The sequence below is a fragment of the Gekko japonicus genome, unplaced genomic scaffold (genome assembly GCF_001447785.1).
Source record: "Gekko japonicus isolate JY-2015 unplaced genomic scaffold, Gekko_japonicus_V1.1 scaffold3466, whole genome shotgun sequence".
Lineage (NCBI taxonomy): Eukaryota > Metazoa > Chordata > Lepidosauria > Squamata > Gekkonidae > Gekko > Gekko japonicus.
This window is the reverse complement of record NW_015162061.1, coordinates 96,231-121,872: the sequence shown is the minus strand read 5'-3', so window position 1 is coordinate 121,872 and position 25,642 is coordinate 96,231. Positions and strand designations below refer to the sequence as shown.

Here is a 25,642-nt window from a genome sequence, read left to right as displayed (position 1 = left end):
TGCAATTGGAAGTGTTCTGAAGTTCTATAGATAGAGGTATTGTTCCAAAATGTGTGGGTGGTTGCAATTATGGTGAAGTTGGCAAGTCACATGAACCTGAAAAGGGAGAGGAGAAAGTAACTCAGTGAGACTGATAACCCTCTGCAGAATCTTATAACATCCGAGAGAGTGTGTCATGACAAACAGGGATTTAGTATTTATAAGATAGCTAGATTTGAGTCCAGTAGCACCTTTAGAGACCACAAAGGTTTTTGGGGTATAAGCTTTTGAGAGTGAAAGCTCCCTTTCTCAGGTACCTTTGACTCTTGAAAGTTTATACCCAGAAGTCTTGTTGGTCTCGATGGTGCTATTGGATTTCAATCTAGCTGCTCTACTGCAGACCAGCATGGCTACCCTCTGGAACTATAAGATACAACAGGAGAGAGATGTAACCCCTAGCTGTAATAGTTAAGGTATTTACTTTATTCATTTGTACCTCACCTTTCTCCCCAGTGGGGACCCAGAGCGGATGACATCATTCTCCTCTCCTCCGTTTTATCCTCACAGCAACCCTGTGAGGTAGGTTAGACTGAGAGAGTGTGACTGGCCCAAGGTCACCCAGTGAGCTTCCATGGTGCGAGTGGGGATTCAAACCCAGGTCTCCCGGATACTAGTCTGACTTCTACGCCACACTGGCTCTATCTATTCTGTGTTTTGACTTAACAGTCTCAAAGGTAATTAATACTCAACACATAAAAGTTTAAATAAAAACCTCAAATACTGTCAGGGGCAGGGGTCGTTTCGTAGAAAAAGAGCCAGGGGAACTCATTAGCATAACTCATTAGCATATGCCACACCCCCTGACATCACCGGAAGTGTGTCATAAGGCCACACCCCCTGACATCACCAGAAGCCCCGCAAAGGCCCTCCCTGGCCCCAGGCAGGCAGGGGTGGGGAGAGGCAGGGAGGAAGCAACTTACCCTCCCTCTTCTCCTGCCTCCTCCTGGCTGAATGAGGGCCGGAAGCGGGGGGCGGGGCTTCGTCATATGCCCCGCCCCCGTACCTCACCCGGGGGAACTGCGATCCCCCGCGATTCCCCCCGAAATGACCTCTGGTCAGGGGCATATGGATAAATACATTTAGGTTCATTTTAAGACTTCTTTTATAAGGACATGTAAATATAATTTTCTCCCCAGGAGTCCAAAGTCATCTAGTGGGCTTCATGGCTGACTGGAGTTTTAACTCCTAGTCTAAATTGAAGCAGTATTCCACTGTACCACACTGGTTCTCTGGTACAAATAAATAGAAAGTATAACAGCAAAAATGGAGTTTCCATTTCCAGAATATATAGTGAAAAGGAGAACGTTATTACCTTAAATGTGATAATAACAAGTGATACTTGTTCATTGAGATATTACCTTAAATGTGATAATAACAAGTGATATGGCCAAGGTCATTGAGTGTTTCTTGGATCACAGTATCTTTAATCCAAGATAATTTCTGCTTTAAAAACCAAAACAAATTAACAGTGCGTTTTGATTTGGGTGACAAAGTGTTAGATTTACATTTGGTTGCTGCTGCTTGTTCTACTAATTTTGATCTCCAGGCTGAAACTGGATCCCAGAAAATAATCATCTCGTGGCTTGTGTTGTTTATTCAAGCAGATCTGAATTGAAGACTATCTGGAAATCCCATGTATAATGTGAATTCCTTAGAGAAAACATGGGATGCAAATAAAACAACTGCATCAAAGTGGTTAGAACTGCTGGGAGAAGGACGGCCTAAATATTGGAAACTTTATGAGTTACTACTGATTATTTTAGAAAGATATATTTTAATTGGCCTTTTATATGAGCTTTATTCTGGATAACCAGATCACAAATTTATTGACCCAGCACTAGGTTTTTTAATTTCATTGGACTGAATTAATATTGGGAACATAATTTTCTAACAAAAATAAACTGTGTGGAAGGATTTCTAATACAGTGGCAATAGAAATGATAGCATTTCTGCATGTTTATTATAATTAAAAACACGTGATTCTTGGGACGTACTAAAGCCAGCAGTCAGGTAAGGTTGCTGTAACTGTGAATGATTGGTTGAACAGTTCTTTGAGGTTTTTATTCTGGAACTCCAGGGGCAGCTTCTGTTTTTCAAATTTTTCCTGAGGTAAATTACTTTAAAAGTCAATTTTTATAGGAAGTTCAGCTAAGTACGTAGGCAGCACACTTGGAGATGCTTTATACTATACTGAGCTTGTGAGGTTCTGAGTAGAGATATAAAATTTCTGGACATTTTGAAACCATGGGAAAAACTGAAACATATGCAATGCTTACTGTGATTATTTTACTGCTTTGACAATATAAAATGCATTATTAATAACACAGCATGTAAAATTGTGTGATGGCATACTTATGAAATGTGAAGGCTTGCCTTCGTTTTCTTCAAGCAAGATTGGAAATGCATCCAATACTCAAGATAAAGCTGTAACCCTGTGCTACCTTAGCACATGTATGTTGGTTTTCCCTATCTGATTGTAGTAAAAAGAAAGTTTCAAATAGAAAACACACAAATTCTGAAGTTCTGGAAAGTGTTATTGGACAGATATGACCCTATAGTGCATATGAGTATATCAAGATTAATGTTGTAACATTGAATTACTCTACAATTGATTATCGTACAAATATATACTTGAAAGTATATTTTACACTTTAGAAATGTCCGTAGGAATTGTCATTATATAATGTTATGGATTCTCTTCCATAACAATTTTTATATTACACATTCTGTGAATAAAACCTTGTTTCAGAAAGCATTCTACTCAGTCCAAAAGAGAATATTTTATAGGAATGCTTTTCGGTGTCCCTCCAAATTTTCATTGGAAAAATAAATTTTAAAATCCTTGAGGAGAGAAGAAGAGAAGAGATTGGATTTATACCCCGCCCTTCACTTGGTGTCTCAGAGCGGCTTACAAACTCCTTTCCCTCCCCCTCCCCACAACAGACACCCTGTGAGGTGGATGGGGCTGAGAGAACTCTGTGAGGTGGATGGGGCTGACACAAACTGCTCTTTTTCAAGGACAGTTGTGCCAGAACTTGTGACTGACCCAAGGTCACATCAGCAGGTGCAAGTGGAGGAGTGGGGAATCAAACCCAGTTCTCCCAGATTAGAGTCCATGCACTTAACCACTACACCAAACTGGTTCCCTCCCCCCCATCCTTTATACGTACTTCTGACAAGTGGGGCCTGCATCAGCTAGAGAGGAAGGGCAAGTAGAGTAAAGTGTAACAGATTGGACCAACATAACACCCATTCAGTCCTCTTACCAAGACAATTCCCTTGGCAAGTTAAAAGATATTATTGTTCAAAAAAGTAAAGAACCTAATATCTGCTGTGCTAATAATTACCGGACTGACTGAGCTGGCCTCTGAGCTATTAGCCCAGAGTTTCCTCTAGACCAGTTCCTTTTTATAGACGAACAAAGTATTTTTTTGTCTGCTACTCTGAAGTATCAGTTTCTTCATTCAGTTTTCAACACTACCTACAAATGGCAGTTCAAACAGTTCCAGTTCCTTTTATTTTTTTAAAAAAAGCCACAGAAGTTAAGTACTTGCTCAACCTTAAATAAAAGGAAAAACACAGATGCGGAAACTGAAAGTGTATATTGGCCTGATACATGTTCCACCATCAATTTTAGTTTTTTTTAATTGGAGAATTAAGGGTGTACACCTTAAATAAAAGGAAAAACACAGATGCGAAAACTGAAAGTGTATATTGGCCTGATATATGTTCCACCATCAATTTTAGTTTTTTTATTGGAGAATTAAGGGTGTATCATCCCTGTAAGATTCTGTGGATGTTGCTGCATGTTTTGCAGGTTGCAAAACTGACAGAATTAAATGATTTTTGTAGGCAGGGTGTAATTCATATGTACTGCATTTAGCAAGTATTCTTGGGCTCTGCTGAGAACTTCAACAGCTCAATTTGTAAGCTAGAGTTTAGCAAGAGAAGAACAGATTACTAGTTGACTGATCAGTCAAAGATTGTGGTTTAACTGTAGTCATATATTGGCAGATAGTGCTGTAAAGAAAAAAAAGACAAAACAAATTAATTATTCACCCCAAACTATCCGTATACTAAATATCAGTCATATATATAATTTTGCATAGTAGTCCTAGAATGCAGATCAAAAAATGTTAAATAAGGGGGATTCAGATAGGGGGATCTTTCTCTAATCCTGGGACAGCCCCCTAGGTTGGCCTAATCTGAAAACGGAGGGAAAAAGCCGAAGGAATTTTTAAGTTTTAGAACCTTACCTTACAGTGGCAGAAAATGAGAACTTGAAACATTCCATCATTAGATCTTAGCTGCCATTTTTGGGGGTTGCTTATCAACCCCTTAAACATGCAAACACAGTAGGAACAGCACAGATGTGCCACTGCTGGGCAAGTCAGGCAGACAATCCAGAGGAGAAACTGCTGCTACTGACAAGTAGTGAGGCACTGACTGTAAAGGTGGTGGAGAAGGTAGGAGGTGGTGAAGAGTGTGATAGAGGCAGTGCTGCTGGAGAGGCATCAGTGGTGCTTTGAGCAGGCAGGCAAGGAAGCAATGGGAGCAGCAGTGGGGAAGGGGAGGAGGGCTGGCAGGGGTGGGGGAGAAAAGCAGAGGGGGAGAGGCAGAAAGAAGCTGTAGAAGGAAGTGGGGTTGAATGGGGGGGAGTGGAATTTTCTCTCTTGAGTCTCTGTATATAAACTATTCTGGTGCTGAGAAAAACGAATGACTATAATTTGTCAATAGTAAGAGGAAACGTAAGGATTAACAGTACAAGTGTGTTTTCATAAGTAAGAAAAGGTCTTCGTGCCTGTCAAGAGGCTGTGCCCTGTATGAATGGTATGTATGGTGGGGAACTAATGATGCTCTCAAGCAGGGTGATCTTGTCTGAATCTAGTACAAGCGAAAGGTTTCATGCTAAGAATCCATGCCTCCCAGCATACGAAGGGGGTGGCATAACAGGAATAGAGCTGAAGGGGCTAAAGAAATATCCCATGTTTGGAACAGCACTGCAGAAACAGGAAAGGCTGAAGTTGTGATAGATCTAGGAAGGAAAAAAATTGGGGACCAAAAATAAATGTCTCACTGAAGATGAAACAGGAAGCATTTAGAAATCGTCCTGCTGTTGAGAACCCATGCTAAATGAAGAGTAGAGTCCTACGCAAGGTAGTATCTCCTATAACTCTTTAGCAGGACTAAGGCTGTTGTGTAATGGAGACACATGTGGGTGCGGACCCTAAGGAACCCGGCTAAGGACAGTCGGTGGGCAATATGATTAAGGTAATATGAGTGAATTGTTTATTCACGCACAAGAAGCAAGCTGTAGCGTTCTTTCTGGTTTTGTGTTGTGGGCGGGTAGTTAACTGTTAGAATGAAGGTGATGAAAATGTTGGCAGTCTTGTGTATCTTCTTTCTGATAAAAGAAGATACCAAATCATAGTAAAGGTCCTAGGTAAAACGTGGTTGAGGAATCATTAAGGCTTGTTGATTTAAGTACTTGAAACCAAGCAATCTGTGTGGTTCAGTAGGCCATCAACATTCCTGGATTTATGACTTGCAATTATACTTATTCATGCTCTGTGGCTCAGTCATGTGATAAGGCCTCCAGCATGTTTTTACTTCCAGTACACCATCATCATAATCATCATCAATAAATTTTGTGGGACATTTGGTTGTTTTACTCCTGAGAGCCAGCAAACTGGTATTCATGGAGTTTGTCATTTGTAGCGATCCCAGGAATAGATTCCTCATGAATGGTGAACATCTGCTGTACTGCTTACTTCCATTTTTTTCCTCATAGGAATTAGCTTCTTTACACACCCAAGACAGTTAATTAAAGTTTATGTTCATCTTTCTCCAATAACACATTCTGAATATCTAGGTAGAAAACAAACACCTTTTACTGTAATCTGAAATTTGTTTCATATTATTGTATTAAAATTCCTTGCATAAATGCCTTTAGGGTAAATGTTAACTTTTAAAAGTTTTTTTAGGTGCTACCCGAGCTTCAATATTGTGGGTTGAGAAGCACATCACTATTAAATATGTGAAAAAATATTATTCTAACAATAGTTAAATAATATTTTTTCATTTGATGGTACTTTTGCTACTATACTGGCATATATTTGGAAAGCTCATGCAATACTTTTGTTTTCTTCACCATCTTTAATCAGTTTTGTATTAGAAAATAGCTGCCATTTAATTATCTGTTTAATGGGCTAGTTCCCTAAGGAGGAGTAGGTTTATTTTAAGATTACATGTTCCCAACAGCCACAACCTGGTTGGTTTTTTGAACTTTATGTAGCATATGGGTCAACAGGAATTACTAGCTGATTTAATTATTTTCCTATCAAGAATCCCCTCACATTACTTTGGGGGAAAATATTGATTTCTGTGGTATAATCGTGCCTTATAAATATCTTGCTTGTTTGAAATAAATTTTTATTTATGAACATGTTCTATAGAATGCTGTCTCTCTTTGGTAACAGTTTAGGGCAGGGGTGTCAAACATGCAGCCCGGGAGCTGGATCAGGCCCCCGGAGGGCTTCTATCAGGCCCACAGTGGAACTGGCTGCCTTCTGCTTCTTCATCCAGTTCTGCTGCTGCTGCTGCATCATCGTAGGTTTGCAGCTTACAGATACGTACCTGAACAGCATACTCAAGATTGCAATAGAACAGACATTTTGATGCAATAATTCAGAGCCAGAGGTGTCAGTTATCAGACACTGTTAAATAAACAAAATATTGCAAGAGTGCTAATGTTTTAAGCATATTTTTATTTTAAGTAAAAAAAAAAATCCTTTGTGTTTGTGTCCTTTATAAAGTTTATATCTGCGCTACCTGGCTTTACATTTGATGACACACATGGCCTGGCCCAACAAGGTCTCATTTACGTGAGATCTGGCCCTCATAACAAATGAGTTCGACACCCCTGGTTTAGGGGTTTTATAATTCTATGTATAATGGTGTATAATTATTTTATGAAATCGCTAGATCCTTTGAATGATGGGGAATACAGAATTAGTGAAATAGTGAGATCAGTTTATATAATGAAAACTGCTACTGCAAACTGCAGTTGAGGCATGCCTTTTGTTCAAATTCACAGATTATGCATATTTTGCTGTGCATGAATTGAATGACTATTGCACTGCAAAACTAAGCTTACTAAGTAATTTCTAAGTAAAATCATTGGTAGGGTGGGTCTGATTAATTTATCAGATGTCTTGTGTGCTCGTGTTGCATAATTTGTTGACCAAATGTGACTTTCCATATTTAAATTTCTTCTTTATTCAATTTATTGTACTTTTTTTGTTTCCTGTGAATTGATGGCACGCTGCTGCTTGTTACGTGAATGAGAAATTGCTCTTCTTAAAGTTTAATTTTCATTCAAAATCTGAAATGCTAGTAATAAGAGCTGATAATATCCATTGCTGTGTGGCCGGAGCATCTGCCAATAATCTTATTTATTTTCATGACTCAATCTCTGGCACATTTCTTAAAGTAGCTATGAATATTTTTAGAACTGCTGAGTTGTACAACTTGATCCTAGACTTTTTACTGGAAGTGTATCTTAGCATTTTTCTTCAGTTTTCATAGTTTGTGTGCAGTGGATCACTTCCTGCATAAACTATTAAGTAGCGCATTGATCTTGAATTGTCTTTTACTTAGTTTTTCTTTAGTGTGACAGTTTGTACTTTCAGTGTGCTAAATTATTGCCTGATCTCTACTCCTTTATTAAATGAGCTGTTGTCACACAAACACCCTGAATACTATGCATATTTTCTCAGTAGGAGTTCAGTGGCATCTCCACCCAGCTATAGGTAGAATTCTGGCCTAAATTTTTTTATTTCACAGTATGCATACAAAACTTGTTCCGCATGCTACACATAGTTAATGTTATGAATTACTTTATAAACAGAAGGAAACTTATTGTTCCATTGAGGTTTTTTTAATTGTATTCAAGTCTTGCATCCTGTTGCTGTAACCTGAAATTTCCATACATCAGGAATATAAATTGCATTTGGAATGGTATATGAACCAGTGCAACAAATGATCATTCCCATCAGTCTTACCTGTTACAATTTTACCCTGCCCTTCCTTCAAGGAACTTAAATTGCATACAGAGCTCTCCCTTCCTGGACTTTATCCTTACAACAACCTTGTTAGGTAGGTTAGACTGAGAGAGAATGACTGGTGTGGAATCACTCAGTGAATTTCATGGCTGAGTGGGGATTTCCAGTCTTATTGCAGCACTCTAACCATAATGCCATATTGGTTACACTGGTACACCATTAATGCTCCCTTTTCTCAGAGAACCCAGTCATGGGAAACAGAAATTACAGGCTTGCCTGTGCTTGAATCATAAAACAGCCAAGCAAACATAATCTGTTGCCTTTTGCTAATTTGAGTTTAGAGTGGAATTGAAAGTGCAGTGATAGTCCAAGAATATCTAAAGGGAAGGTTTCCCAAACTTGTTGAGCCTGTGGGCACTTTTGGAATTTTGAGAATAAGAAGTGGGTGTTGCCACAAAATGGCTACTATGGGGGCAATCACAAAAGGGTTGTATGGGATGTTTGGGGGGCAGTCACAGGATGTTGAGAGGTTGTAACCCATCCTGTAACAAAGGCAACTGTTTCTGAATGGGTGTTCCATACATACCTCCTAGGTTCTTCTGAAGTACCTCCTGCTTCAGTGTGGTGTAGGAAAACTCAGATGGGCTCTTGCTTTGGGGAAGAGATGCTTTGTCAAAGAAGCGAATAGATGCTGGGAAACCTGTTAAGGGGCACCATATTGGGGATTATTGTCTTAACTTTATACATCACTATAGTGCTGTCATGAAAATGGGAGCAATTAGCTGTTGTCTTTATCCTTGTGTTTATTTATTAGAATGGTGCCTGTGGACCACTCCTGCATCCTGTAGTCTGCTGTTCTTTTTGCCTTGAGAGGGAACTAGTTAGGCCTGCAGAACCCTTTTCTACCAGCATACCAATTGTTCTCCATTCTGCCTGCATTGCCATTCTAGAAACTGCTTCCTTCTTTGTATTCATTATCTCTCCCGTTCCCCATGTCTCTTCTGTGTGTGCCTTACTGCTCAGCTGAAGGCCTTGTTCAGTGACCATTCTTTTACATCCTCTTTCAACTGAAATCAATTTAATTTCCCCTTTGGCTTCCAGACAGTTTGTCTTTTAGGATCAGTGGAAAGCATCCTTGGCAGCCTTCACTGATGAAGAAATTGAAATTGTTAAAGATTTTCTATTGCTTGGCTCCATCATCAACTAAATGGGAGACTGCAAACAAGAAATCAGAAGGAGAATGAGACTGGGAAGGGCAGCCATGAAAGGACTAGAAAAGATTCTTAAATGTAAGGATGTGTCACTAGTGACCAAGATCAAGATAATTGATATCATAATATTCCTCATTAGTATGTATGGGTGTGAAGGTTGGACAATGAAGAAAGCTGACGGGAAGAAAGTCGATTCCTTTGAAATGTGGTGTTGGAGGAGAGTTTTATGGGTACTGTAGACCGCCAAAAAGGCAAATAAGTGGGTTCTAGATCAAATCAAGCCTGAACTTTTCCTAGAAGTTAAAATGACAGAACTGAGGCTATTGTACTTTGGTCACGTTATGAAAAGACAAGAATCTCTGGAAAAGACAGCAGTGCTAGGAAAATTGAAGGTAGCAGAAAAAGAGGAAGATCCAACATGAGAAGGATTGACTCTATAAAGGAAGCCACGGCCCTCAGTTTGCAAGACCTGAGGCAAGACTACTAATGATAGGATGTTTTGGTGGTCATAAATACTTAGGGTCACCATAAGTTGGAAGTCACTTGACGTAACTTAACACACAGACACTTCTCTGCTCCCACACAGATGGCGTATTCAAGCACCCTTCTTTATTTACAACCTCCTGCCTCATGAGTCTCACACACAAGCTCGCCTTTTCTTCTTATCCAAAATTACTTACGCACCACACACAAATGCTCCCATTTGTCACCCTTCTAAGAACATAAGAACATAAGAGACGCCAATGTTGGATCAGGCCAAAGGCCCATCCAGTCCAACACTCTGTGTCACACAGTGGCCAGAAATACCAGTGCCATCAGGAGGTCCAGCAGTGGGGCCAGGACATTAGAAGCCCTCCCACTGTTGACCCCCCCCCAAGCACCAAGAAGACAGAGCATCACTTGCCCCAGAGCCCCTAGCTATACCTTGTGGCTAATAGCCACTGATGGACCTCTGCTCCATATGCTTATCTAATTCCCTTTTGAAGCCGTCCATGCTTGTAGCACCCACCACTTCCTGTGGCAGTGAATTCCATGTGTTAATCACTCTTTGGGTGAAGAAGTACTTCCTTTTATCCGTTCTAACCCGACCGCTCTGCAGTTTCATGGAGTGCCCACGAGTTCTTGTATTGTGAGAAAGGGAGAAAAGTACCTCTTTCTTTACCTGCTCTTTCCCATGCATAATCTTATAAACCTCGATCATGTCACCCCTCAGTCGTCTTTTCTCCAAGCTAAAGAGCCCTAAGCGCTTTAACCTTTCCTCATAGGGAAAGTGTTCCAACCCTTTTATCATTCGAGTTGCCCTTTTCTGCACTTTTTCCAAAGCTATAATATCCTTTTTAAGGTGTGGTGCCCAGAACTGCACACAGTATTCCAAATGAGGTCTCACCATTGATTTATATAGGGGCATTATTATATTGGCTGATCTGTTTTCAATACCCTTCCTAATAATCCCCAGCATAGCATTGGCCTTCTTTATTGCAGTCACACACTGTCTCGACATTTTCAGTGAGTTATCCACTACAACTCCAAGATCTCTCTCTTGCTCAGTCTCTGCCAGTTCAGACCCCATCAATGTGTATTTATATTTAGGATTTTTGGCTCCAATGTGCATCACCTTGCACTTGGCCACATTGAACCCCATTTGCCATGTTGACGCCCACTCGCCCATCCTTGACAGATCCCCTTGGAGTGCCTCACAATCCTCACTGGTTTTCACCACCCTGAACAACTTTGTATCATCCGCAAATTTAGCCACTTCACTGCTTACTCCCAACTCCAAATCATTAATGAACAAGTTAAAAAGCAGTGGACCAAGTTCTGATCCCTGCGGTACCCCACTGCTTACCACCCTCCACTGAGAAAATTGCCCACCTACACTCACTCTCTGTTTTCTATGAACTAGCCAGTTTTTGATCCATAAAAGGACTTGTCCTTCTATCCCATGATTTTTGAGCTTACTTAGGAGCCTTTGATGAGGAACTTTATCAAAAGCTTTCTGGAAGTCAAGGTAAATAATATCTATTGGATCCCCCTTGTCCACATGTTTGTTCACCCCCTCAAAGAACACTAACAGGTTAGTGAGACAAGATCTTCCCTTACAGAAACAGTGCTGAGTCTGTAAGCTGGAGCTACTTTTCTTCCTTAAAAATACTTCTGAACTCACTGGCCAGATGCTGAGGTCCATTCTTCTGCAACTCTGCTAAACTTAAACCACTTTCTTACACCTTCTCTCCACTGTTTTTTCCTCCAGCTCTTCCTTTCCTCGTTGCGCCGTTGATAGTGACTCATTGTCAGGGAAATGAGAGGTTAAACCCTGTGGGCTCCCAGGGTTAGTGCACACAAGAACCAGGCTGCTGTTTGTAAAATAATATTAAGTTTATTCAAAAGTATTAAGAAAAATAGTTATAGCCAACACATTACTCAGAAATCATACAGAATAAATGCTAACAAAAGCTAGCTTTGCTACCTAACACTGTTCAGAGCGGCGTTAGGTGTCACAAACCACAGTTTCAATTGGAAGGTTGCAAATCAGCATTGTCTATGTCTTTAGCAATTGCAGAGCATCGTGCAGGCCTATAGTCCATGAAAATGTCAGCTAGCTACCACCTTGGGCCACAATTGAATTGTAGGTTTTGGCCTAGCATGTCAGGTGATGGTGGTATCCAATCACAACATGTCTCCAAGAGAAACCTCTGGATGATGACATCACCTTTCCCAGTCTCCCCCCTCCCATTACAGATCACAGGTTCCCATGAAAAACCAATTAACTGTCCTCCATCTTTGGCATTGAAGATGATAAGGAGCCTACAGGCCAGAGAGTCAATTAACAATACCTGCAGGTCAGCCCAGGCCCAACACTGTTCACATTAACCCTTCGGGGGGGGGGATGGTAGGAAAGGCACTTTGCTTCACACTTATCTCTGTTATAAAATGTGTATCAACCTTTCTTTTCTCTAGTCCTTATTGCCTAGCAACAGCTGTAGCTCTAGCTACTCAAGAGTGTAAGCATCTCTTGTCTAACTGCAAAGAGAAGGAAAGAGGTAGAACTGATCTGATCTTACCTTACCTTTAAAGGATCCATCAGTAGACAAGTTGATGCACTATCATAAAATCTCATGCCCATTTAATACTTCTGGCAAGCTATATAATAATTATTTTTACTTTTGTTTATCAGTTGGTGTTCAGTGACTTGGTTCAGATACCTTGAGAAACCACTGAAGTAATAGTTTGCCTAGACAGACGTTGCTTTACTGAGGCATCTCTGGAGCCAATGATACTAGGGAACAAGTAGTGATACATCTCATGGAACCACAGTAAAGGCTACAGTTAATAAATCATCAGATAATAGCTGCAGATTCTGGTTTGGAGCCAGCTAACCATTGTTATTGAAATGGTGTCTTTTTGGATGAACATGTTAGTTAGTTTAATTAAACCATGGGTTGGTGTCATGTCAGAAAAAAGCCATAGTTGTCTTCTGAGAGTATAAAGAGTTCTACATAGTTGTCTGAGAATTTTGCAGAAACGCTGGATTGGTGTGTGGATGCATAAGAGATACCTCTCTCTAACTTACCACATAGGAAGTAAGAAGCTACTTTGGTTTGTAAGCAAGTTAAAATTTTCTTAAAGTGAATATACTTCTGCATGTTTGGTGCCTCAAAGAAAGTAAAGATAATTTTCGTTTATTAAACTGCCATAAAAAAGTACAAGTTCTTAAATATTTATTTTCATGTGAGGTGTACCAAACTCTCTGTTCGTATCCATGTCTACATGTTTTGTTTTGTGCACTTCAAGTGATTTCTTTCTATTTGCGCTTTAATGCTAAATAATATTTTTATCAGCGATGTTGATGAGGGTGTGAAGGAACTACTCATTACATTTGCAGATGACATCAAATTAGGTGGAATAGTGAATAGTCCAGAAGATAGAGATAAAATACAGTCAGACCTGGATACATTAGAAAAATGGGCAGATGTGAACAAGATGCGATTTAATAGAGATAAATGTAAGGTTTTGCATCTGGGTCATAAAAATGTTATGCATGCATACCAGATGGGGATACTCTTCTGAGCAGTAGCATGTGTGAATGGAATGGGATTTTGGTGGACTGCAAATTGAGTATGAGTATTCAGTGTAATGAGTATTCAGTGTAATGCAGCAGCAAAGAAGACACAGTCTTGGAGTGAGGGATAGGACTTGTCATCCTGCATGTGCAGGGGGTTGGACTAGATGGTCTTTAGGCCCTGTGATGCCCCTTTTCCACTCACACAGAGTGCCTACCACCCTCTACAACCTCTCTCTCTCACACACATTCAGGGTTACAAGTAGGTCTGGCCATCACATTCACCACCTTTCTTGATGCTTTTAAAATATAGTGAGAGCCCTGACCATTTCACATCTCAGGTCCTCTCTCTCACTCACAAAGACATCCACAGTCAGGGTAGCCTGGCCCCCTTTAATAACTGGCCCTCACTCAAACACTTCAGGGAGTTATTTATTTATTCTTATGTTATTTTATATCTATCTATCATCTATCTATCTACATATTAATTTTTGTGTTTGTGCGTTTATTTCCCTGAGACACAAGACCCATACGGTTAAACAAGGAGTTAACTTTTATTTATGGATTGAACAACATGTAAGGTAGAGGTAACAATGTTTCTTTTTCCTGGAAATGTTGAAGTATTTTCCTATTTTGGTATCTTGGATCTTGTGTTACAAATGGACTCTTTTTAGTTAGCTAGCTGTAAGCGGATCTTCACCTCAGCTTCACTTAGACATTTCCTTTTCCCTCTCAACATCCCTGCTGCCAGCTCCCAACTACCCTCTTCCTTCTAACCACTGTTTTTCAGTTGTCTTTCCCCAACATTCCATCAGCTCTCATTGGTTGCTCTTAGGTGGAATCTAACCTGTCCATCACAGGCTGCCTCTAGCTTTTTGATTCTGTGTAGATGTAGCTAGGTGTAGCTAGTTTAAATTTATGTAACTGGCATTTTCAGAGCTTATCATTGCTGGTATGTAGCACCTATTTGAAGGTGGCATTGGACAAGTTTAGAAAGCAACAATCTGTTCCCAACTGCATTTATGAACCTCCCTAGAAATAGGAAAAAGGTAATAAGACTCCTTTTGTTAGTCTGAGAATACTCACACTATGATTCTGGGGAATCTTGGTCTCTCCAATTGTCAGTTTAAATTCTATCTTTACCTTTCTGCAAATCTCCCAGGAAACATGTGCCCAAGAGATACTGTATATACATTCCCAGGTTGCCTGACAAAGGTAAATAGTATTAGATAATGCAAAAGACAGTAAAAGCAAAGTGTTAAAAGGAGGACATAATTAGTCTGTACTTCTGCTAAAGGGGGTAAGTAGAAGAGGCCTGATTTGGAAAGTGCATGGGATGAACTGTATATTATGCTGTAGTTTGCTTATAACAAAGCCTTGCCCCCTTTTCCCTATTGCTTTTATACCCATAATTATTGTGGACCCATGTGTGCCTTGTCAATAGGGATGTGGTACCTCACAGAGAATAGGAGCAGCTGGGAATCACATTCCAGAGGGAAACTGGTTGGCAAGGGACACTGGGTGTCTGCATTGGGTGTTACTGGCCTTGGGTCCTGGGATGCCTGCAAGAAAGGCAAAAGTATGTAGAGGCATTTGTTAGTATGTAGAAGTTTCACAAGTTTTGGCATTGGAGGTAAGTGTGAAACTTATGAAATACCTCAAACATTTGATGACCCACTTTATAAAATCCATAATCACTAATCTTTTTTCATCCCATAATACTTGTTTTGAATTATTTAAGCTATTGTCATAATTTAAAATGTATTCATTTACAGTCTGCCTTCCTCACTGAAACCAAAGGTAGATAATAGAATAAAAACTATGTACTCATGCAGGATAAAATATCGAATGAACAGTTTAATAGGACTAGGATTGTAGAAATAGAAGATAATGTGAACGCCAAAATGCCTAAGGTATACTATAGGTGGTATAATAAGTGGAATTACAGAGGCAGAAGACAATGCAATAAAAGCAGGATAATACTTTGAATAATCATTGCAGTAGACTACAGTCCTTATTCCATTAAAATATTACATATAGGTCTGGGGTTCCAGTAGGTCAGGTTGACTCAGTTTTCAGGGGATTTTTAATTGGACGTATTCCTCCAAATAATTAGTCCCTCTCATTGGCCTTGGTGAATGAAGAAAGCCAGTTTAAATAGGTGTGGTTCTCTAGCTATATGTATGCCTAAAAGACTTGAAGTGTGTGCTTTTCCACTCCTTCTCTGTCAATAGAAGTCATTCCTGCCCATTTGTCATTGTGACTCATGGAGGCTTCTGTACTGCTGAACATTTTAGTGCCATATAATTATAAATGCAGCAATACAGTACAGAGTTCAGAACAGCACTGTTAATACATTGGCTTCCAGATACATTGCAAATATAGTGCTGCTTTGTAATACCACAGTAATGCCAATGACAGTTATGCTAGTAATAGAGAGTGGTCTCACTGCTTACCCCTGAAGCGACTCATTAATATCACTGTGCTATTCCTAAAGAAAGTTCTTTGTAGCATTAAAAACATGTGGTCGTTAGCCAGCACAAAGTGTACTGAAGTCAGTTATAAGCTTGATCCTATGCAGAGTTAAGCATAAAAATTGATTTCTATTGGTTTGCGTACCACTACTATGAATAAGATTTGATAGTATCCTTTTACCATTCTCATGATAGTTGAGAGAGGGAGAGATGTTTATGGCCTTAACATGTCATGAAAGTCTTTCCACTGCTGAAATCAAATACAGGTAAAAAAATAAACAGCAATAAAATGTCCTGTTTGGAGAGCATTACTGGTTGACAATAAAAATACAGCACTAGGTGCTATACAGAAGCTTGAATAGTCCCCTGCTTGTGGTTTGCAGTCTAAAAGAAGACAAGGAACCTAAGATGGAAAAGGGGAAAGAAGATGCGGATATTCAGGCACAAAGGATATTTAATTGATAGCCAGATGGTGAGAGTAAATTGGATTCATGAAAATATGAGGGGAGTCATTTAAATGCCTTTGAGAAGGGAACATAATGGATGTGAGAAAAGAGAGCATTCTATGGAGAAGCAATTGCAAAAGAGCAAAGGTGAGGGATTTAGTGACAAAACTGAGATTTACCGTACAGAAGAGAATTGTAAAGAATCAAATTCAAAGAGAAATTGGAGCAGAATAAACATATATTAACAAAAAGACATTAAACGCGCACATAGCTAGTAAAATGGATTCTAAATATTGGCTTGCTGTACTACATTGACCACTTATGCTTGAACGTGTGGCCATAATTCAATAGAATTTAAGCTCAATTGTTAATGTACTTATATTGATTGTAATCCAAATATATTAAACTTGGATTAGACTTAATTTAGGTTGGTTTGAGAGTCTGTCTACCAGAGTAAGGGTTCCAGGGTAAGGACGCATGCACCATGTAAATCTGAATGTATTCTGGGAACTGTATATTAAAATTTAGCTTGAATTAAAACCAAAACTTCTTTAAGAGTCTCTCAGCAATAATGTGTCGTACTGTTAAAGAAAAAAGCAATGGAGTGGTCTAAAGGCAGACTACAACCTTGAGATCCTTGGTTTTAAAGTTATTAAACAGCAATACAGTGCTTCAGAGACGCGGACATTTAATTCCTTAATTAACATATTAGGAACACAAAAACCCAGAGTGAGATGGCGAGAGAAAGTAAAATTTGTTACACTTTTAAACTTCTAGCTGAGCAGGCAAGCTGGCTTTAAATGAAAAATCATTTGGACATCTGTTGCTTTTTAATGTTTTACATGTGTTGGTCCTAGGTGGAATCTGTTCAGGCTGGTGATCAACTGCAGCAAAAGTTTACAGAACATCCATGCATTTCTCTTCTCCCACCACTGTTGTTGTTTAGCTAGCCTAGAACAATATTATTACACTGAGCTATGTGCTAAATGATGCAGATTTAGGATCATTGTAACTGCTTTAAAGGTAATTTTTCTGATACTGTGCATTCTGAAGTTGGGCTAGTACTTAAGTGTTAAGATTAATAAGTGACTTTTTACATATTTTTCTGAAACAATATTTCTCTGTGGCATCTTTTATTACCATTCTACCGCATCACTGTTATGTAACCTGTTCAATATTGTTCTTTTACAGGTATACCAAACTGGGATATGCTGGTAATACAGAACCACAGTTCATCATTCCTTCATGTAAGTTTGTTTTTTTGTACTGAGTAAATTGAATTTAAGGATATATCTTAGCATTCTGCATCATCTAATGTAGGCCATAGTTGTAAGAATTCATGTATGAGTATGTTGAAATCAGGAAGTATATGATACTTTTATTGTGGGAGCTATTAAGAGTTCATGGGAAAACATTTGAAATAATTGTATATTCAGAATTTCAGGTAATGTTTGTTAATTAAGTTTGCATTGATAACTTGCTGTATGGGAGAACAGTGTGGATTTTGAAAAGCACATTTTAATAATGTGGGTTCTGTATTCAGTCTTATGACACAGTGAATTACTTGCAAGGGACATTGAGGTGTTCAGTGCCATTTCAAGATAACATTTCTCTGGTCCTTGAAATGGATTTCTGTTGCTATCCAAGTATTTTAAAGCCCTTTTTTGTTATCATTTAGTGTGTTTGAGATGAATAGTAGGGATAGGTTACCTTAATTCAGTTTTGTTAAGTGGTTTTTTGTCTTATTTGGTAATGCCTGATAAGGCTTTTATCTGGTTTTCAAATGATTTTTCAACAAGCTTCTGAAGACTTTATTAGATTTAACATTCTGTTCACTATTTTATCTTACTTTTCGTTAAAGCCTGTTTCGTGTGTGTGAAATCCTGATTAGACTGGCAAACTCAATTTGGTCTGGGAAATCTGTTCTTTTAACCTTTCCCATGTGTTGGTAGTTGTACTAGGTGATTAGTTAAAACAGTCTAATCAAACAGCATGTGCTTTTAGAGAGCGGACAAACAGTTAAATTCTAACTGACTAACCAATAGATGTAGAAGACCAAAAGGGTCTTAGAGGAAGGTTGCAGTTCTGATACTTGTTGGGGTAACATCCCTGACTTAACACAGAATTTTGATTACACGTTTCTGGCTGGCTTCTTGTGGCCCATTGCTGGTTTGCAGGATGATGATTAAAATGGGTTGCTTTGCGTCCTGTTTCCTCTGTCTGAAATGCAGTTTACTATAGCAAGAGTTATCCTGAGCTGGATATCCCAAGCTAACCTGATCTCACCAGCTCCCAGAACTTAAGCAGGGTCAGTCCTGGTTAGTATTTGGATGGGAGACCACCAAGGAAAACGTCTCTTGCCTGGAAAACCCAATGGGTTCGCCATAAGTTGGCTGCAACTTGATGGCAAACAAATAAAATAGCAAGTGTTTATGAAGCTTTTTAGCATGTTTCATGGAATGTATGCCCGTTCTTGGGAAGGCTTTTACAGGTCTTTTGAAAATTAAGCCCTCCTACTGCTTGCGTTAGTTTGTTTATTTTTTTGCCCTGTTAGTAACATGCTTGCTTCAGTGTGAAAGAAATTGCTGTTCTGGGGATTGTAATATTGGTTTATGAAATTAAAACGTTTTATTAGTCTTCTGTCCTTGAGGCCAGATTTATGAATAATTACAGTAAGTGCAAACTCTTGCAGTAAACTGTAACCTAAAATATGACTTAACTGTAGTCAACCTTTGATAGACAAATAGTGCACCTCTTTTCTCTGACTTCAGAATCCTAAATTTTACTGAAATGAAAACATTCCTATATAAAGCAGTGTGTTTTTCTCCTTTTCACTGGTTACATGATTTTTAGCAGATGCCTATAGCGCTCCTTGTTCTTCCTTATATTTTCTTGTATAGATTTTTTTCTTTAAATCTTTATTAGTTTCAAACTCTAACAAGTTATTTACAAGTTGTTCTACAACAAAAAGTAAATTTGACATTCTTTGATAGTAGTCTTCCACAAATTGCCAATCTTGTTCTGTTTCTACTTCATTGATATATAATTTTTAATCAATCCAGTAGAATTGGCACGCCTAGTTTAATATTTCTGCCTCTCAAAATTGCTCCAGTACAATTGCACTTGTAAATGCTATCTCCCATAATTTCCCTTTAAATCTCCTTATTTTATAACCACGTGTCCTATATATATTTCATTTCTAAATCATTACAATAAGATGGGTTACTTTCTTCTATAGATTGATGTAGAAAAAAGGCTGTCTAACTTGCAAACCATCAAGAGCATCCAGTATTTCGTAACCTGTTAATCAGCTATGGCTGTCCCCGCATAAAGCTGTACAGGAAGAGTATATCTGATGTGGGTTGGCTCTATATATTTGAGAGGGCATAGAGTTCTTTAAATAAGAGTTTACAAGGAATGGACTTACTGACAAAATTGCAATGGTGGAAATACCATAATACTTGTGGGCACTTGTGGGGGAAACTGATGGACAGTAGGTTCAGGATAGGGGGGAAGTTATTTTTGTCACTTAAAAATTATCACAGAAGGCTATTAGTTTAGAAGATTTTAAAAGGTATTATACATGGAGAATAGGTCCATCAGTGGCTTAATTAGCCACAATTACTAAACAGAACTTCTTGAGTCATTAGTCCTCTGAATATCACTGAGGGTGGAGAGGGAGTAGGGAACTGCTTTGGTCTTGTGCCTAGCTTGTAGGCCTTCTGGTAATACCTGGTTGGCCATTGCGTGAACCATTGGTCTGATGTGACATCGCTGCTACTATATTTGTTACAATTAGAAACAGTTGCGCGACTGCTGGTTGAGTAATTGTGGCTAATAAAAATACAAGTTTCATGTTACCAAGGCTGGTTAGGAAAATAAAATTTAGGATGAAGTAGTGCGTGAGGAGGAAAAAGGAAGACAGAGTATCATGTCAGCACATTTTTAGGAACATGGTTTTCCATTATTAGTATGCATATTGACTTTAAAAGCAGAAATCTTACAAGAAATAGAAGGATGTTGGGCCAGTTGCAGATGTCTAGTATTATTATTCACATTTATTTCCCACTTTTTAAAATTCATAACAGCTTGATAATGGACTTAAAATACTGTCCATCGGTTATCTTCTGAACACTCTTACAGCTGCGAAAATATTTAAAATCTCTACCGAAAGTATAGATTTTACCAGATTATTTCCTATAGGCTGCTGAATTCTCTTTAGATATGACTTCTAAGAATTTTAATTAGCAATTAAATTAATATGGACCCACAAAACCAATGTTGAATGGCCACCCTTTTTGTTCTTGCTCTGAAGAGGAGGACATCTTGGAATGGGGGATTCCAACCACTAGCTCAGGGAGGCAGGACTAAACTCTTCATCTTCCTGTCTCTAAGGTGGGAGTCACCCCAGCTCTGTTGGTTTCCTGCCTCATTAGGGAGTGCAGCTTTGCAGCAAAGTTTTACTTGTCTTGATCCTAGAGTGATTTCATACCTGAGGGAGAGATTCTTGACCTCTCCACCCTGACCCTCTTTCTCTTCACAACTTTAACACATCTCCTCTTGGCTCTGCTGCTTTTTGTTTGTCTTCGCAGTTTTTCTCTCTGCTGCCCCCCCTCTTTCCTTGGAGGGATGTGAAAGATAATGGCCCATCAGCAAGCCTCAGAGGCTCCAGTGGGACATAAAAAAGACAAATTTAGATCTGAAAATGATGAGATCCTCCCCTCCTTACTTGGGTCTCTTGCCAAGAGAGTTCCCTCACTGAGCCTAGCTCAGAGTGTCCCAGGCTCAAGCACAAAAGTGTTTTGAAATGCATCATAAAAAGGCACAAAAATGGTACTTAGGGTGCAAATGGCTCTCTTGACTCCCAATTCAGCCCCTGGGGGCTACAATGGTACGCCAGGCTCCCCTATTGGATGCCCCCGTCTCTCTCAGCTGCCAGTTTGGCCCCTGGGGGCTATCATGGTGCATCAGACTCTCCTGTTGGATGCCCCCCTGGCTTTCTTGGCTGCCAGTTTGGCCCCCAAAGGGCTATGATGGCATACCAGGCACTTCTGTTGGATCCCCCAAGCCAGAGGGTCTCCTTAACCTCTGGAGTAGATCTTCAGGGGGTAAAGTGCTTTCTCCCCCCTTCTAAGGTTGTGGGTGGGAAGAATCCTTGCTTGGCTGAGATTATGGAACTTTTAAAAAGAGAGCACTGAGAGAGGAGCTGCAAGGCATGCAAGAGTTCTCCTCTCCCACCCCATCTCAAGGTTCCAAGCATTCCAAACCGAAGTCACCCTTCCTGCCCACAAGGAGGGGTCTAGGTGTAGGGAGGGGCACACTTCATCCTATCAGGACCTTCGCTCTCAGTGGCACACCTAGGTGGCCCGGCCCACAAAGCCTCTTCCTCTGCTGCCACCCCTGACAAGGTCCCAGATTAGACCCCGCACTTAACCATAAGGTCCAGCCCCTTAGGGATGGGCAGCTTCTCGTCACAGTCTCAGAACCCAAGAGGGAGGTGGGAGAGTTTTGCTCAGTGGAGGTGCCCATAGTTGCTGACCAACACCTGTGCCTGTTCAATGTGGATAACTATCACTCTCTCTTATCCAAAGCTATCCTGGCCCTAGACCTCACAGAAAATCCTGACCCTGGAGGGGAACACTTAGGGAGTAAATCCAGGCCCCAGGTGAATAAGGAATTTTTCCCTAGGGCTCCTTCAGGGAGATCGATTTACTTTTCCTGATTTTTTCAAAAGGCTGATGAAAAGGAAGAGTGGGCCAAGCTTATATCTAACAGGCATTTCCCAAATGATACCAGAGGCTTTATCCCTTGGCTCTTCATGCTATGGAATTCTTGCAGGTTCCCCTAGTGGATGTTGTGGTAGCAGTGCTACAACCCACTAGCAATTCTGTGGGCCTGGAAGTTGATTCAGTCACTCCTAGCAACAACAGAAGGGCAATAGGGAGTGCCAACCATGTTCTCAAAGTGGTCACCTTCCTAGCAGATGCCTCCTTCAACACAGTGACATTTGCAAGCTTTTCCATGGCGGCTTCTCTACGACTAGGTGCACTCTATACCTTTGTGCATTGCAAATGGCTCCCCATTTGAAGTCCATAGTAGAAGCCTACCCACTCCAGAGTGGGAGGCTGTTCAGGGATTGTCTCAAGAGGATCCTGGTGGAAACTAGAGATAATAAGAGGCCCAAGAGTCTGCAGTGGGATGATAAGAGATATTTTCCCTCTCATTCCTTTCATTTCAGTCACACCTTGTTCTGGATTAGAACAGATCAAAGGAGGGCCCAGAGGTCAAGCACCTGAAGCCCATTTCAGGAGGCCCCCACACCAGTAGATCATCCCAGCTTCAGTCCTACAGGTACGACAAGCCTGACTGGCTGGCCAAGCAAGGAAACCATGACACCTGAGACATTCCTGTGGGTGGCCAGCATCAGGAATTCCAAGCCAGTGGCTTCAATCTTAGCCAGACCACTTAGCCATAAAGATTGCAATTTCCCCAGACTGCCTGCTTCAGTGTCCCAAATCTCTCCCAAAAAAGAAAAGAAAAAAGACATCTACTAAAGATATGAGCTATAGAGCCAGTTCCTTCATGCAAGCATCACGCAGGAGTTTATTCCATAATTTTTACTGTGCCCAAGAGACTTGGGGACTGGAGAGCCTTTCTCAACCTGAAGTATGTGAACAGGTACATGGTCTACCAGCATTTCTGCATGAAGACTCTATGATCCATCAAACATGCACCTATTGCACAGAAGCATACTTACATATTCCCCTCCTTCTAGGACATCACAGGTTCCTCTGTCTTGCTTTCAGTTCAGGGCTCTATCCATTGGCTTGGCATTGGCTCCTTGCTCTTATCCAACATCTTTATTGGTCTAGTGGCCCTAACCTATCAGCAAGGAATCCAAATCCACCCTTATCTAGAAAGCATCCTGATCTGTTCTCCCACTCAGGAACTAACGATTAGGGATACCCTCAGAACCATTCAGCTCTTGGAAATCCACAGTTTCATTCTAAAAGAGCGGTCTTACCCCATCTCGGGCTACAACACCTTGGCGTAATCATAGACATGCACCAGAATATGCTGGGAAAAAAAAATGTTGTCCCCCCCTCCCTCCCGAATACAAGGACTCCAGGATTTCAAGCTTGGCCAAAAGATCTGATCAAAGCGAAGACGACCCAGCTGATGTCCCTGGTATGCCTCCAGGGCCTAATAACCTCCTGCATAGAGACAGTTCTATGGGCACAATTATACACCAAGCCACTTCAGTCGTTCCTGCGGCTCTATCAACTAGAGATCCTGGAGAGGAGCAATTTAACCCTGAACCTAAAACTGTGTATGAGACAGAGCATTGTCTTGGTGGACTGGCTCCAGCAACTGAGATAGGGCTAATCCTATTTCTTGAAGCACATCCTGCAATTTTTCAGATGCAATGCAAGCACCTCAACCCCTTCAAAGCTGGCCTGGGCCATCCGCTGGCCTTCCTTTAGAGGCCGTTCATCAAAAGCTATAAACTTCCACCCTTTGTTGCCAGGTACCAACTGTCATCTGTTATACTTCTAACAGTGACCTATTCTGGTTGTTACTTCATTTTTTGTTCTGTTCCTTCTGGTTCCTGAGTTCATGAGCTTGAGAAGTAACCAAACTGAGCTGGGGCGACTCCCACCCGGGAGACTGAAAGTTGAAGAGTTTAGTCCTGCCTACCTGATCAGTTGGTAAGAATCCCCCATTCCAAGATGCCCTCCTTAACCTCAGAGCAGAAGGAACCCTCACAGTGAGTATCCAAAGTTCCATTTCCAAAGCTTTTCATTTTTGTGCAGTACAAGTCCAAACTAGGTACTTCCTTACATTGTTAGAACAGCTCCCATCTTTAAATAATATATTGGATTTACACCCCACCCTTCACTACCCAAAGGAGTCTCAGAGCGGCTTACAAACTCCTTTCCCTTCCCCTCCCCACACCCTGTGAGGTAGGTGGGGCTGAGAGAGCTCTGACAGAAACTGCTCTTTTCCAAGAACAGCCCTTATCAGAACTATGGCTTGCCCAAGGCCATCCAGCCAGGTGCAAGTGGAGGAGTGGGGAATCTAACCCGATTCTCCCAGATCAGAGTCTTAACCACTACACCAAACATGCTAACATAGTTCTTTTTCAGTGTCCAGTTCATACAGTCAGAATGTATTGTTCTTTCTAAGATACCAGTATTCTGATGGTAAGCAGCAAAATTACACCGCTTACACATGGCTGTTCATGAAGGGATGTTTTTGACTTGTGTGCTCCAGGCTGGCAAATGTATTAATAGACTTGTGCTGTTAGTGTACCTGATCAGCTCTAGGACTGGGTAGATGATATGTAGCCAAGTAAAGGTTATTGGCTGTTCCTTCCAGAAGTGTAGGTTCCCAGAAACTGTCATTTGATTTTTTTTGTGACTTGGAAACCACAATATTTCACAAATAGTTTCTGCCAACTGCACTAGAAACTTAGAGTGAGTCAGAAGAATTGCCAAGAATTCTATAGAGTGAGCAGTGAGCTCATTAAGCAGTGACTTGGACTTCTCTTACACCTACTCTCTCTATATTACACCACACAATCTTGTCATTATTATTTCTGCCAAGGATGACCATTTTTTTTTTTTTGGACATCATGTTGCAGCTGACTTATGCTGATCCTGTAGGGCTTTCAAGGCAGGAGACGTTCAGAGGTGGTTTGCCATTGCCTTCCTCTCCTTTGTGACCCTGGTATTCCTCGGTGGTCTCCTATTCAAATACTGACTAGGGCCAGCCCTGCTTAGCTTCCAAGATCTGACAAGATTGGGCTAGCCTGAGCTATCCAGTTCAGGACAAATGTAGGGGTACAGGAATTGAAAAGGTGCTCAACAGTGAAATTGATGTGTTCAGAAGGATCTGTGTATGAAGAGTTCAGAGATATAGACAAAGAGGGTCAAGCCTCTGGCTGAATGAGAATTCTGCACCAGGGAACAGCCATGGGGGGGGGAATAGGAAAGGAATTTAAAAAGGGGGAGAGTTTTAAATAAAAGCAGGGAACAAAGCGAAGGAATTTACCTGACTTTGGTCTGCCAAGCTGGGTTGTCTGTTTTGATGATCTACATGTTGAGAGTAAGGGCTTTAGGCAGAATTTCTAAAGGTCGGGGGGGGGATAAGAATATAAGGCAGTGGAAGTGCATTCCTTTGTGGCAAGGAAATGTCCCAAAGTCTCAGAGAAAGAATAGTGGAGTTAGCAGCCTGGGCACAAGCTGAGAGGATGACATTGCAATGCATTTAATTTGTGGAAGAGTAGACATGAAAGAGGTTTTTAAAATTTCCTCCTTTTTATTCTAGATATGTTACTTGTGAGTAG

At 40.5% G+C, this 25,642-nt stretch overlaps 1 protein-coding gene across 2 annotated transcripts in view; it reads left to right on the top strand.

The window, feature by feature from the left end:
- The window catches only part of ACTR3 (ARP3 actin-related protein 3 homolog (yeast)), a 64,661-nt gene that overhangs the window by 8,718 nt on the left and 30,301 nt on the right, over positions 1-25,642 (top strand). For both annotated transcript variants that reach the window (XM_015405612.1, XM_015405611.1), the window contains exon 2: positions 17,485-17,540. Coding sequence is in view for 1 of the 2 variants with exons in the window: in XM_015405611.1 (XP_015261097.1) it covers positions 17,485-17,540 (56 nt within the window). In the remaining variant the exon portion in view is untranslated. The remainder of the gene's footprint in view (positions 1-17,484; positions 17,541-25,642) is intronic.